The sequence below is a fragment of the Crinia signifera genome, chromosome 19 (assembly GCF_055691185.1).
Source record: "Crinia signifera chromosome 19, ASM5569118v1, whole genome shotgun sequence".
Lineage (NCBI taxonomy): Eukaryota > Metazoa > Chordata > Amphibia > Anura > Myobatrachidae > Crinia > Crinia signifera.
Window position 1 is genome coordinate 4,913,575 of NC_139226.1, and position 14,442 is coordinate 4,928,016.

General features: G+C 51.5%; 1 protein-coding gene across 1 annotated transcript in view; it reads right to left on the bottom strand.

The window, feature by feature from the left end:
* The window catches only part of LOC146041986 (protein-arginine deiminase type-2-like), a 33,711-nt gene extending 25,904 nt beyond the window's left edge, over window positions 1-7,807 (bottom strand). The window contains exon 1 of the mRNA XM_083161874.1: window positions 7,631-7,807. Within this exon, the coding sequence (XP_083018000.1) occupies window positions 7,631-7,728 (98 nt within the window). The 5' untranslated portion in view covers window positions 7,729-7,807. The remainder of the gene's footprint in view (window positions 1-7,630) is intronic.
* Between the last annotated feature and the right edge of the window lie 6,635 nt (window positions 7,808-14,442).

The following is a 14,442-nucleotide window of genomic DNA, read 5'->3' on the forward strand; positions in this document are numbered from 1 at the left end:
ACTAGTACACCAGAGCCAGGTGCAGTTCTGCATGCACCACTAGTACGCCAGAGCCAGATGCAGTGCTGCATGCACCCTAGTACGCTAGAGCAGTACTGCATGCACCACTAGTACACCAGAGCCAGGTGCAGTGCTGCATGCACCACTAGTACACCAGAGCCAGGTGCAGTACTGCATGCACCACTAGTACACCAGAGCCAGGTGCAGTTCTGCATGGATCAATTATGTGCTTGTGTCTGTATGGTACCAGCCTAACGTTACTGCGATACCTGGATCAGAACCAATACGCTGCTGTCCGCATCCACTCTGGATGCGTGCTGCTTACTATACACACACACACACACACACCTCGCAGCTGCCGGGAAGGGTCTGTGGTAAATAGCTGGTTACACAACACAGTAACTGTCACATTGTGTCACTGTCGCCTTATAACCCTTACACTTCCGCTCTGCACATCATTCCGGACTCCTAATCCTTACTTACATGCAATTTACTGACACGCTACTACCACACTGGGCGGTTAGATCCGGGATGCACCTCTCCGTCACCCTCCAATATCACAGCCAAATTATTCTATGGAATGTGATAAAGTACCAGCCAATCAGCCCCTAACTGTCGTTACATGATGTATATGGAAAAATGTCAGTTAACAGCTGGATGGCTACTACCTTATCTCTCTCCATGACTTAGTACATCTTCAAAAATCTGTTACAGTTTGCAGTAGAAGGAGCATTACTCTCTATAATACACCCCCTCCCCCGGTGCATTACTCTCTATAATACACCCCCTCCCCCCGGTGCATTACTCTCTATAATACACCAGCTCCCCCGATGCGTTACTCTCTATAATACACCAGCTCCCCCGATGCGTTACTCTCTATAATACACCCCCTCCCCCGGTGCATTACTCTCTATAATACACCCCTCCCCCCGGTGCATTACTCTCTATAATACACCCCCTCCCCCCATGCATTACACTCTATAATACACCCCCTCCCCCCGTGCATTACACTCTATTATACACCAGCCCCCCGATGCGTTACTCTATTATACACCAGCCACCCCGATGCGTTACTCTCTATAATACACCAGCCACCCCGATGCGTTACTCTCTATAATACACCAGCCACCCCGATGCGTTACTCTCTATAATACACCAGCCACCCCGATGCGTTACTCTCTATAATACACCAGCCACCCCGATGCGTTACTCTCTATAATACACCAGCCACCCCGATGCGTTACTCTCTATAATACACCAGCCACCCCGATGCGTTACTCTCTATAATACACCAGCCACCCCGATGCGTTGCTCTCTATAATACACCAGTCCCCCGAAGGGTTACTCTATTAAACACCAGCCACCCCGATGCGTTACTCTCTATAATACACCCCCTCCCCCGGTGCATTACTCTCTATAATACACCCCCTCCCCCCGTGCATTACACTCTATTATACACCAGCCCCCCGATGCGTTACTCTATTATACACCAGCCACCCCGATGCGTTACTCTCTATAATACACCAGCCACCCCGATGCGTTACTCTCTATAATACACCAGCCACCCCGATGCGTTACTCTATTATACACCAGCCACCCCGATGCGTTACTCTATTATACACCAGCCCCCCGATGCGTTACTCTATTATACACCAGCCACCCCGATGCGTTACTCTCTATAATACACCAGCCACCCCGATGCGTTACTCTCTATAATACACCCCTCCCCCCGGTGCGTTACTCTCCATAATACACCCCTTCCCCCCATGCATTACACTCTATAATACACCAGCCCCCGATGCGTTACTCTCTATAATACACACCCTCCCCCGGTGCATTACTCTCTATAATACACCCCCTCCCCCCGTGCATTACACTCTATTATACACCAGCCCCCCGATGCGTTACTCTATTATACACCAGCCACCCCGATGCGTTACTCTCTATAATACACCAGACACCCCGATGCGTTACTCTCTATAATACACCAGCCGCCCCAATGCGTTACTCTCTATACTACACCAGACACCCCGATGCGTTACTCTCTATAATACACCAGCCACCCCGATGCGTTACTCTCTATAATACACCAGCCACCCCGATGCGTTACTCTCTATAATACACCAGCCACCCCGATGCGTTACTCTCTATAATACACCAGCCACCCCGATGCGTTACTCTCTATAATACACCAGCCACCCCGATGCATTACTCTCTATACTACACCAGACACCCCGATGCGTTACTCTCTATACTACACCAGACACCCCGATGCGTTACTCTCTATAATACACCAGCCACCCCGATGCGTTACTCTCTATAATACACCAGCCACCCCGATGCGTTACTCTCTATAATACACCAGCCACCCCGATGCGTTACTCTCTATAATACACCAGCCACCCCGATGCGTTACTCTCTATAATACACCAGCCACCCCGATGCGTTGCTCTCTATAATACACCAGTCCCCCGATGGATTACTCTCTATAATACACCAGCCACCCCGATGCGTTGCTCTCTATACTACACCAGACACCCCAATGCGTTACTCTCTATAATACACCAGCCCCCCGATGCATTACTCTCTATAATACACCAGCCGCCCGATGCGTTACTCTCTATAATACACCAGCCCCCCGATGCGTTACTCTCTATAATACACCAGCCGCCCCAATGGGTTACTCTCTATACTACACCAGCCGCCCCAATGCGTTACTCTATTATACACCAGCCCCCCGATGCGTTACTCTATTATACACCAGCCACCCCGATGCGTTACTCTCTATAATACACCAGCCACCCCGATGCGTTACTCTCTATAATACACCAGCCACCCCGATGCGTTACTCTCTATAATACACCAGCCACCCCGATGCGTTACTCTCTATAATACACCAGCCACCCCGATGCGTTGCTCTCTATAATACACCAGTCCCCCGATGGATTACTCTCTATAATACACCAGCCACCCCGATGCGTTGCTCTCTATAATACACCAGACACCCCGATGCGTTACTCTCTATAATACACCAGCCGCCCCAATGCATTACTCTCTATACTACACCAGACACCCCAATGCGTTACTCTCTATAATACACCAGCCCCCCGATGCGTTACTCTCTATAATACACCAGCCGCCCGATGCGTTACTCTCTATAATACACCAGCCCCCCGATGCGTTACTCTCTATAATACACCAGCCGCCCCAATGGGTTACTCTCTATACTACACCAGCCGCCCCAATGCGTTACTCTCTATAATACACCAGCCCCCGATGCGTTACTCTCTATAATACACCAGCTGCCCCCGATGCGTTACTCTCTATAATACACCAGCCACTGATGCGTTACTCTCTATAATACACCAGCCCCCGATGCGTTACTCTCTATAATACACCAGCCCCCCGATGCGTTACTCTCTGTAATACACCAGCCCCCCGATGCGTTACTCTCTATAATACACCAGCCCCCGATGCGTTACTCTCTATAATACACCAGACACCCCGATGCGTTACTCTCTATAATACACCAGCCACCCCGATGCGTTACTCTCTATAATACACCAGCCACCCCGATGCGTTACTCTCTATAATACACCAGCCACCCCGATGCGTTGCTCTCTATAATACACCAGTCCCCCGATGGATTACTCTCTATAATACACCAGCCACCCCGATGCGTTGCTCTCTATAATACACCAGACACCCCGATGCGTTACTCTCTATAATACACCAGCCGCCCCAATGCATTACTCTCTATACTACACCAGACACCCCAATGCGTTACTCTCTATAATACACCAGCCCCCCGATGCGTTACTCTCTATAATACACCAGCCGCCCGATGCGTTACTCTCTATAATACACCAGCCCCCCGATGCGTTACTCTCTATAATACACCAGCCGCCCCAATGGGTTACTCTCTATACTACACCAGCCGCCCCAATGCGTTACTCTCTATAATACACCAGCCCCCGATGCGTTACTCTCTATAATACACCAGCTGCCCCCGATGCGTTACTCTCTATAATACACCAGCCACTGATGCGTTACTCTCTATAATACACCAGCCCCCGATGCGTTACTCTCTATAATACACCAGCCCCCCGATGCGTTACTCTCTGTAATACACCAGCCCCCGATGCATTACTCTCTATAATACACCAGCCCCCGATGCGTTACTCTCTATAATACACCAGACACCCCGATGCGTTACTCTCTATAATACACCAGCCACCCCGATGCGTTACTCTCTATAATACACCAGCCACCCCGATGCGTTACTCTCTATAATACACCAGCCACCCCGATGCGTTACTCTCTGTAATACACCAGCCCCCGATGCGTTACTCTCTATACTACACCAGTCGCCCCCGATGCATTACTCTCTATAATACACCAGCCCCCGATGCGTTACTCTCTATAATACACCAGCTGCCCCCGATGCGTTACTCTCTATAATACACCAGCCCCCCGATGCGTTACTCTCTGTAATACACCAGCCCCCGATGCATTACTCTCTATAATACACCAGCCCCCGATGCGTTACTCTCTATAATACACCAGACACCCCGATGCGTTACTCTCTATAATACACCAGCCACCCCGATGCGTTACTCTCTATAATACACCAGCCACCCCGATGCGTTACTCTCTATAATACACCAGCCACCCCGATGCGTTACTCTCTGTAATACACCAGCCCCCGATGCGTTACTCTCTATACTACACCAGTCGCCCCCGATGCATTACTCTCTATAATACACCAGCCCCCGATGCGTTACTCTCTATAATACACCAGCTGCCCCCGATGCGTTACTCTCTATAATACACCAGCCACTGATGCGTTACTCTCTATAATACACCAGCCCCCGATGCGTTACTCTCTATAATACACCAGCCGCCCGATGCGTTACTCTCTATAATACACCAGCCCCCCGATGCGTTACTCTCTATAATACACCAGCCGCCCCAATGGGTTACTCTCTATACTACACCAGCCGCCCCAATGCGTTACTCTCTATAATACACCAGCCCCCGATGCGTTACTCTCTATAATACACCAGCTGCCCCCGATGCGTTACTCTCTATAATACACCAGCCACTGATGCGTTACTCTCTATAATACACCAGCCCCCGATGCGTTACTCTCTATAATACACCAGCCCCCCGATGCGTTACTCTCTGTAATACACCAGCCCCCCGATGCGTTACTCTCTATAATACACCAGCCCCCGATGCGTTACTCTCTATAATACACCAGACACCCCGATGCGTTACTCTCTATAATACACCAGCCACCCCGATGCGTTACTCTCTATAATACACCAGCCACCCCGATGCGTTACTCTCTATAATACACCAGCCACCCCGATGCGTTGCTCTCTATAATACACCAGTCCCCCGATGGATTACTCTCTATAATACACCAGCCACCCCGATGCGTTGCTCTCTATAATACACCAGACACCCCGATGCGTTACTCTCTATAATACACCAGCCGCCCCAATGCATTACTCTCTATACTACACCAGACACCCCAATGCGTTACTCTCTATAATACACCAGCCCCCCGATGCGTTACTCTCTATAATACACCAGCCGCCCGATGCGTTACTCTCTATAATACACCAGCCCCCCGATGCGTTACTCTCTATAATACACCAGCCGCCCCAATGGGTTACTCTCTATACTACACCAGCCGCCCCAATGCGTTACTCTCTATAATACACCAGCCCCCGATGCGTTACTCTCTATAATACACCAGCTGCCCCCGATGCGTTACTCTCTATAATACACCAGCCACTGATGCGTTACTCTCTATAATACACCAGCCCCCGATGCGTTACTCTCTATAATACACCAGCCCCCCGATGCGTTACTCTCTGTAATACACCAGCCCCCGATGCATTACTCTCTATAATACACCAGCCCCCGATGCGTTACTCTCTATAATACACCAGACACCCCGATGCGTTTCTCTCTATAATACACCAGCCACCCCGATGCGTTACTCTCTATAATACACCAGCCACCCCGATGCGTTACTCTCTATAATACACCAGCCACCCCGATGCGTTACTCTCTGTAATACACCAGCCCCCGATGCGTTACTCTCTATACTACACCAGTCGCCCCCGATGCATTACTCTCTATAATACACCAGCCCCCGATGCGTTACTCTCTATAATACACCAGCTGCCCCCGATGCGTTACTCTCTATAATACACCAGCCACTGATGCGTTACTCTCTATAATACACCAGCCCCCGATGCGTTACTCTCTATAATACACCAGCCCCCCGATGCGTTACTCTCTGTAATACACCAGCCGCCCATATGTGTTATATAGTGACACTTGTGCATTATAACCAGTAATCTGCCAAATCAGTAAAAGCAGTAACGCTGCAGAACAGGGAACAGGAGTCTGGATATGAGAAGAATAGTCCATATTAGTTATATATGAAGGACCACGCACACCCCGGCCAGTCACTGACGGGTCACCCCAAACAGTCCACCACTAAGGGAACCTGCCCATTAGCTATAACCTGATGCCAAGACTCTGAGTAGAGGGGTCAGGAGTTATTGGGGACAGAAGTGCATGGGACATGGACAGGGGGGACAGGGGGGTGACACGGTGTCACCTGTGGGGGCAGGAACACAGGAATAGGGGTATCAGACCGGGTATCCTCAGGGTCCCTAACAATTCATGTTTTCCAGACCACTGAGCTGGGCACAGGTGCATGCCTTCCTATCAGACACATCCTAAAGATCCCCAGAAGATCTGGAAAACATGGACTGTTAGGAGTCTTATGACTGAGATACTCGGACACAGGGATTGGGGCGACGTCCCACACAGAGAGAGGTTGGTACCCGGAGATCTGAGCTGCCAAGATTTATACACATAATGGGCCAGATTCTCTAAACTTCAAAAGTGATAAAATAGAGCGTGATAAACAGCCAGCCAATCAGCTCCTACCTGACATTTTTCAAACACATCCTGTGACATGGCAGGTAGGAGCTGATTGGCTGGCTGTTTATCACCCTTGCATTTATCACTTTTGAAGCTTAGAGAATCTGGCCCATAGGCTCCAGGTAATTTGGGAAGGGAAGCCAGAGCCTATAGTGGGGCATACTAAAAGGAATGACAGTCTGGTCTCGCCTATAGCACCCAATGGACCTTATAGGACTACTGTTCCCATCATGTCCTGCCCAGATGATACTGGAATCTCCTGCAATAAATAACTCGTATAAAGCACAGAGAATAGGAGATAGGATGAGCAGCCAGACCCCTGACACACACACACACACACACACACACACACACATATATACAGTACACACACACACACACACATATACAGTACACACACATACACATACAGTACACACATATACAGTACACACACACACACACATATACAGTACACATATATACAGTACACACATATACAGTACACACACACACACACAGGGACCCTTGACACACACACGGGCCCCTGACACACACACATATACAGTACACACACACACACACACACACACACACACACACACACACACACAGGGACCCCTGACATACACACACACACGGACATGGGGACACGGACCCTGGGGATTGGGGGGCTCACCCATTGACGTCTACGGTCAGGCTGGTGCCCAGCACACACACAGCCTGCAGCCTCTGCCCGTGCACCAGGCGCAGTGTCCTGCTCTGCCCATGCTGCATGCTGCCGGCTCTGCACCTGCTGCAGGTGACTCTGCGCTGCTGCTGCTGCCCGGGGACTACACTGACAGGCCCCGCCCCCCGGCACGTCACTCACAGCGAGGGGCGGGGCCAGGAGGGACCCTGATCCCTGGGAGAGGCAGGGGCTAAGTATAGGCGCTCAGCATCCCAGTAAGGAGATGGCTGCCCCTGTATGGGGGGTGATGCTGCTGCTGCTGGGGAGAAGGGATGCCGCTGCTGGTATCCTCCTAATGGACAAGACAGAGGCTAATGATGACTAATGTCATTATCTGATGATAGCGGTAGCTACAGACATGATGCATGCTCCCCTGCTGACAGTGACCCCCAGACTCTGCAGGGTGCATACAGTATAGGGAGGGGGGTCCTGGCACTGTATAGACACCACCATGCTGGCCCTCAGAGCTAGGGATGGACATCAGTAGCCACCATCAAATGAGGGCTGAGCATCCGCCATCGAATCTTTCAATGCGATAGTAACTGACAACATCAATAGGATCCGATAGAAACAATTCATATGATTTCCACATGTGCGAAACCTCTGCAGCGTGGCCGGGATGGGACTGGGGGCGGGACCAATGCGACCCCATCCAGTGATTACCATTCGATGGCTGCAAACATCGGAACACCGCCATCAAATGTCAAAAACACTAACATCAGAGCAAAATCATCGATGGTTGAGGGATCGCAATGCATTGTCCATCCCTACTCATTGCTGGCTGCCCTCCACCCTGAGTATCTGTCCTGGTTCCTCTGATCCTGACTTACTGCTCCTCATCTCTATGGAGGGAATTCAAGTGTTTTCGCAGCCACTAGATGGAGCCACAAGCGTTGATCTTTTTGGGCGCGCACAGCCACCGGCGCTGACATTACTGTTGTGTTGTTCTGTGATTTGCCGTGCAGGGGACCAGTATATAGTATATACTGTATGCAGCAATATACTCACCTTGTGATCCAGAGACCTTTCCTGGCTGCCCCCTATTACTCTCCTATATAATACCCCACTTGTGGTCACACCAGTGGTTCTCAACTCCAGTCCTCAAATTCCACCCAACAGGCCATGTTGTCAGGATTTCTCGCTGTGGAAGCAGGTGGGATAATAACTGGCCCACCGATATAGATTAACGGTACTTATATGTTAGTTGGGCGCCCACTATAGTTAGTACGCTCATACCCCCACTATCCACGTCGGCATGAAGTTGAGATTAACTCATCTGCATGACTGAGGAAATCCAGAAAACATGACCTGCCAGTGGTACTTAATGATTGGAGTTGAGAATTCCTTATTGCACTGAGGAAGGGGTCATTATTCTGCCCCCCAACGTCAGGTCACCTGACTATAGGCTGCGTTATTACGGGTGTGCTGCAGCTGCACAATAGGCTGCACTGTCCGACCGCGTGACTGTGGGGTGTGATGAGAACGTGGGCTCTGGGAAAGAGTTGTATCTGGCATGTCGGTCAGGAACAAGGCTGTATATTCATCTGGTTCTGAGCTGTGGGCGAATCATTGGCCAGAAGTCACCAAGGATGGGGCATAACCAGTGGCAGAGTTGGGGCTGCAGCATAATCCAAAACTCAAATAGGGCAGCCACACCCACTGCCACCCCATATCCTGCCAACCATCACCTGCCGGGATTTCCTGGCAGTCGGCGTGGCTCCACTATTCTGGCGAGTATTGCTACCACCATGGCAGCCCACACAGGCGAAGAGGTCTTTATATCCACACTGACACTTCTGGAGAATCAGAATACGTATCACAGAGGAACTAGACTGCAGGGGCAGTGATGTCACTGTTGTTTGCTTTGCAATTTGAGCTTTTTGTTCCATGAGGGAAACATAATCCCAGCTCTGTGTCACAGAAAAGACAATGATCCGTCTGTGTGCCCATAGTCACCAGGCAGCGATGTCCCCATACAGCTGTGGAATCATGCACACAATGCAGTGGCGGGCGGCGCGGGCTCAGTTGGCAGCCATGTTGCCTGCACGCTCGGAATTAGGGGAATTGATGCACTGTCAGCAATATACGAGGTGATAACAAATGCTGGAACAGGCGGGATGGGGGGGGAGGTGTTGGGTGGGGGGAGGCTTTTACATTTTTGGGACTTTTTCATACTTTTCCATCTACGTGGCTGCGCTTGGGAATGGTAAAGTGGGAAAGGCACCGAACCCGATGCACAGCGAGCGAAGCGAGACCAATGAGGGGGGCGCGGTACACTATTTGGGTGTCCACCTGTTCAGTTGTCGACATTTTCACCCCCAAAAATTGGATTCTTGTGCGCCCAGCATCTCTGGTACAGGTAGAGTGGCCTGCAGTGCCAATAAGATGCAAATGTGAAGGAAAAGCTTGGTGTATGGGGCATCTGCACATAGATTTGCCCAATACGACCGGGTGTGGAATATGGTCCCGAGAGTCGGGATCCCGACTGGTCGGAGTCAGACAGCGGGGCGAGCGCAACAAAGCCACTTATTCTATTCTCCCTCTATGGGGGTCGTGGACCACCACGAGGGAAAATAGCAGGTGGCCGTCAGGAACCTGAGTGTTGGGGGTTTGACTGTCGTGATCCTGACGTTGGGAAACTGTCTGGCACCCGATACGACCTCCACAGGGGCAGATACAAGGTGTACAGCGAGTCACCGCAGGGGCAGATACAAGGTGTACAGCGAGTCACCGCAGGGGCAGATGTAGGGTGTACAGTGAGTCACCGCAGGGGCAGATATAGGGTGTATAGCGAGTTACCGCAGGGGCAAATGTAGGGTGTATAGCGAGTCACCGCAGGGGCAGATATAGGGTGTATAGCGAGTCACCGAAGGGGCAGATATAGGGTGTATAGCGAGTCACCGTGGGGGCAGATATAGGGTGTATAGTGAGTCACCGCAGGGGCAGATATAGGGTGTATAGCGAGTCACCGCAGGGGCAGATATAGGGTGTATAGCGAGTCACCGCAGGGGCAGATATAGGGTGTATAGCGAGTCACCGCAGGGGCAGATATAGGGTGTATAACGAGTCACCGCAGGGGCAGATATAGGGTGTATAGCGAGTTACCGCAGGGGCAGATACAGGGTGTATAGTGAGTCACCGCAGGGGCAGATATAGGGTGTATAGTGAGTCACCGCGGGGGCAGATATAGGGTGTATAGTGAGTCACCGCAGGGGCAGATATAGGGTGTATAGTGAGTCACCGCAGGGGCAGATATAGGGTGTATAGTGAGTCACCGCAGGGGCAGATATAGGGTGTATAGTGAGTCACCGCAGGGGCAAATGTAGGGTGTATAGCGAGTCACCGCAGGGGCAGATATAGGGTGTATAGTGAGTCACCACAGGGGCAGATATAGGGTGTACAGTGAGTTACCGCAGGGGCAGATGTAGGGTGTATAGCGAGTCACCGCAGGGGCAGATATAGGGTGTATAGCGAGTCACCGCAGGGGCAGATATAGGGTGTACAGTGAGTCACCGCAGGGGCAGATATAGGGTGTATAGCGAGTCACCGCAGGGGCAGATATAGGGTGTATAGTGAGTCACCGCAGGGGCAGATATAGGGTGTATAGTGAGTCACCACAGGGGCAGATACAGGGTGTATAGCGAGTTACCGCAGGGGCAGATACAGGGTGTATAGTGAGTCACCGCAGGGGCAGATATAGGGTGTATAGTGAGTCACCGCGGGGGCAGATATAGGGTGTATAGTGAGTCACCGCAGGGGCAGATATAGGGTGTATAGTGAGTCACCGCAGGGGCAGATATAGGGTGTATAGTGAGTCACCGCAGGGGCAGATATAGGGTGTATAGTGAGTCACCGCAGGGGCAAATGTAGGGTGTATAGCGAGTCACTGCAGGGGCAGATATAGGGTGTATAGCGAGTTACCGCAGGGGCAAATGTAGGGTGTATAGCGAGTCACCGCAGGGGCAGATATAGGGTGTATAGCGAGTCACCGCAGGGGCAGATATAGGGTGTATAGTGAGTCACCACAGGGGCAGATATAGGGTGTATAGCGAGTTACCGCAGGGGCAGATACAGGGTGTATAGTGAGTCACCGCAGGGGCAGATATAGGGTGTATAGTGAGTCACCGCGGGGGCAGATATAGGGTGTATAGTGAGTCACCGCGGGGGCAGATATAGGGTGTATAGTGAGTCACCGCAGGGGCAGATATAGGGTGTATAGTGAGTCACCGCAGGGGCAGATATAGGGTGTATAGTGAGTCACCGCAGGGGCAAATGTAGGGTGTATAGCGAGTCACCGCAGGGGCAGATATAGGGTGTATAGTGAGTCACCACAGGGGCAGATATAGGGTGTACAGTGAGTTACCGCAGGGGCAGATGTAGGGTGTATAGCGAGTCACCGCAGGGGCAGATATAGGGTGTATAGCGAGTCACCGCAGGGGCAGATATAGGGTGTACAGTGAGTTACCGCAGGGGCAGATATAGGATGTACAGCGAGTTACCGCAGGGGCAGATGTAGGGTGTATAGCGAGTCACCGCAGGGGCAGATACAGGGTGTACAGTGAGTTACCGCAGGGGCAGATATAGGGTGTATAGCGAGTCACCGCAGGGGCAGATGTAGGGTGTATAGCGAGTCACCACAGGGGCAGATATAGGGTGTATAGCGAGTCACCGCAGGGGCAGATATAGGGTGTATAGCGAGTCACCGCGGGGGCAGATATAGGGTGTACAGTGAGTCACCGCAGGGGCAGATATAGGGTGTATAGTGAGTCACCGCAGGGGCAGATATAGGGTGTATAGCGAGTCACCGCAGGGGCAGATATAGGGTGTATAGTGAGTCACCGCAGGGGCAGATATAGGGTGTATAGTGAGTCACCGCAGGGGCAGATATAGGGTGTACAGCGAGTCACCGCAGGGGCAGATATAGGGCGTATAGTGAGTCACCGCAGGGGCAGATATAGGGTGTACAGCGAGTCACCGCAGGGGCAGATATAGGGTGTATAGCCAGTCACCGCAGGGGCAGATATAGGGTGTATAGTGAGTCACCGCAGGGGCAGATATAGGGTGTATAGTGAGTCACCGCAGGGGCAGATATAGGGTGTACAGTGAGTCACCGCAGGGGCAGATATAGGGTGTATAGTGACTCACCGCAGGGGCAGATATAGGGTGTATAGTGAGTCACCGCAGGGGCAGATATAGGGTGTATAGTGAGTTACCGCAGGGGCAGATACAAGGTGTACAGCGAGTCACCGCAGGGGCAGATATAGGGCCAGATTCTCTAAGCTTCAAAAGTGATAAAATGGAGAGTGATAAACAGCCAGCCAATCAGCTCATGTCTGACATTTTTCAAACACAGCCTGTGACATGGCAGGTAGGAGCTGATTGGCTGGCTGTTTATCACTCTCCATTTTATCACTTTTGAAGCTTAGAGAATATGGCCCATAGGGTGTATAGCGAGTCACCGCAGGGGCAGATGTAGGGTGTATAGTGAGTCACCGCAGGGGCAGATATAGGGTGTATAGCAAGTCACCGCAGGGGCAGATATAGGGTGTATAGCGAGTTACCGCAGGGGCAAATGTAGGGTGTATAGCGAGTCACCGCAGGGGCAGATATAGGGTGTATAGCGAGTCACCGCAGGGGCAGATGTAGGGTGTATAGCGAGTCACCGCAGGGGCAGATATAGGGTGTATAGTGAGTCACCGCAGTGGCAGATACAGGGTGTATAGTGAGTTACCGCAGGGGCAGATGTAGGGTGTATAGTGAGTCACCGCATGGGCAGATGTAGGGTGTATAGCGAGTCACCGCAGGGGCAGATATAGGGTGTATAGTGAGTCACCGCAGGGGCAGATATAGGGTGTACAGTGAGTTACCGCAGGGGCAGATGTAGGGTGTATAGCGAGTCACCGCAGGGGCAGATACAGGGCCAGATTCTCTAAGCTTCAAAAGTGATAAAATGGAGAGTGATAAACAGCCAGCCAATCAGCTCGTGTCTGACATTTTTCAAACACAGCCTGTGACATGGCAGGTAGGAGCTGATTGGCTGGCTGTTTATCACTCTCCATTTTATCACTTTTGAAGCTTAGAGAATATGGCCCATAGGGTGTATAGCGAGTCACCGCAGGGGTAGATGTAGGGTGTATAGTGAGTCACCGCAGGGGCAGATATAGGGTGTATAGCGAGTCACCGCAGGGGCAGATATAGGGTGTATAGCGAGTCACCGCAGGGGCAGATATAGGGTGTATAGCGAGTTACCGCAGGGGCAGATGTAGGGTGTATAGCGAGTCACCGCAGGGGCAGATGTAGGGTGTATAGTGAGTCACCGCAGGGGCAGATACAGGGTGTATAGTGAGTCACCGCAGGGGCAGATATAGGGTGTATAGCGAGTCACCGCATGGGCAGATGTAGGGTGTATAGCGAGTCACCGCAGGGGCAGATATAGGGTGTATAGTGAGTCACCGCGGGGGCAGATATAGGGTGTATAGTGAGTCACCGCGGGGGCAGATATAGGGTGTATAGTGAGTCACCGCAGGGGCAGATATAGGGTGTATAGTGAGTCACCGCAGGGGCAGATATAGGGTGTATAGTGAGTCACCGCAGGGGCAGATATAGGGTGTACAGCGAGTCACCGCAGTGGCAGATATAGGGTGTATAGTGAGTCACCGCAGGGGCAGATATAGGGTGTACAGTGAGTTACCGCAGGGGCAGATGTAGGGTGTATAGCGAGTCACCGCAGGGGCAGATATAGGGTGTATAGCGAGTCACCG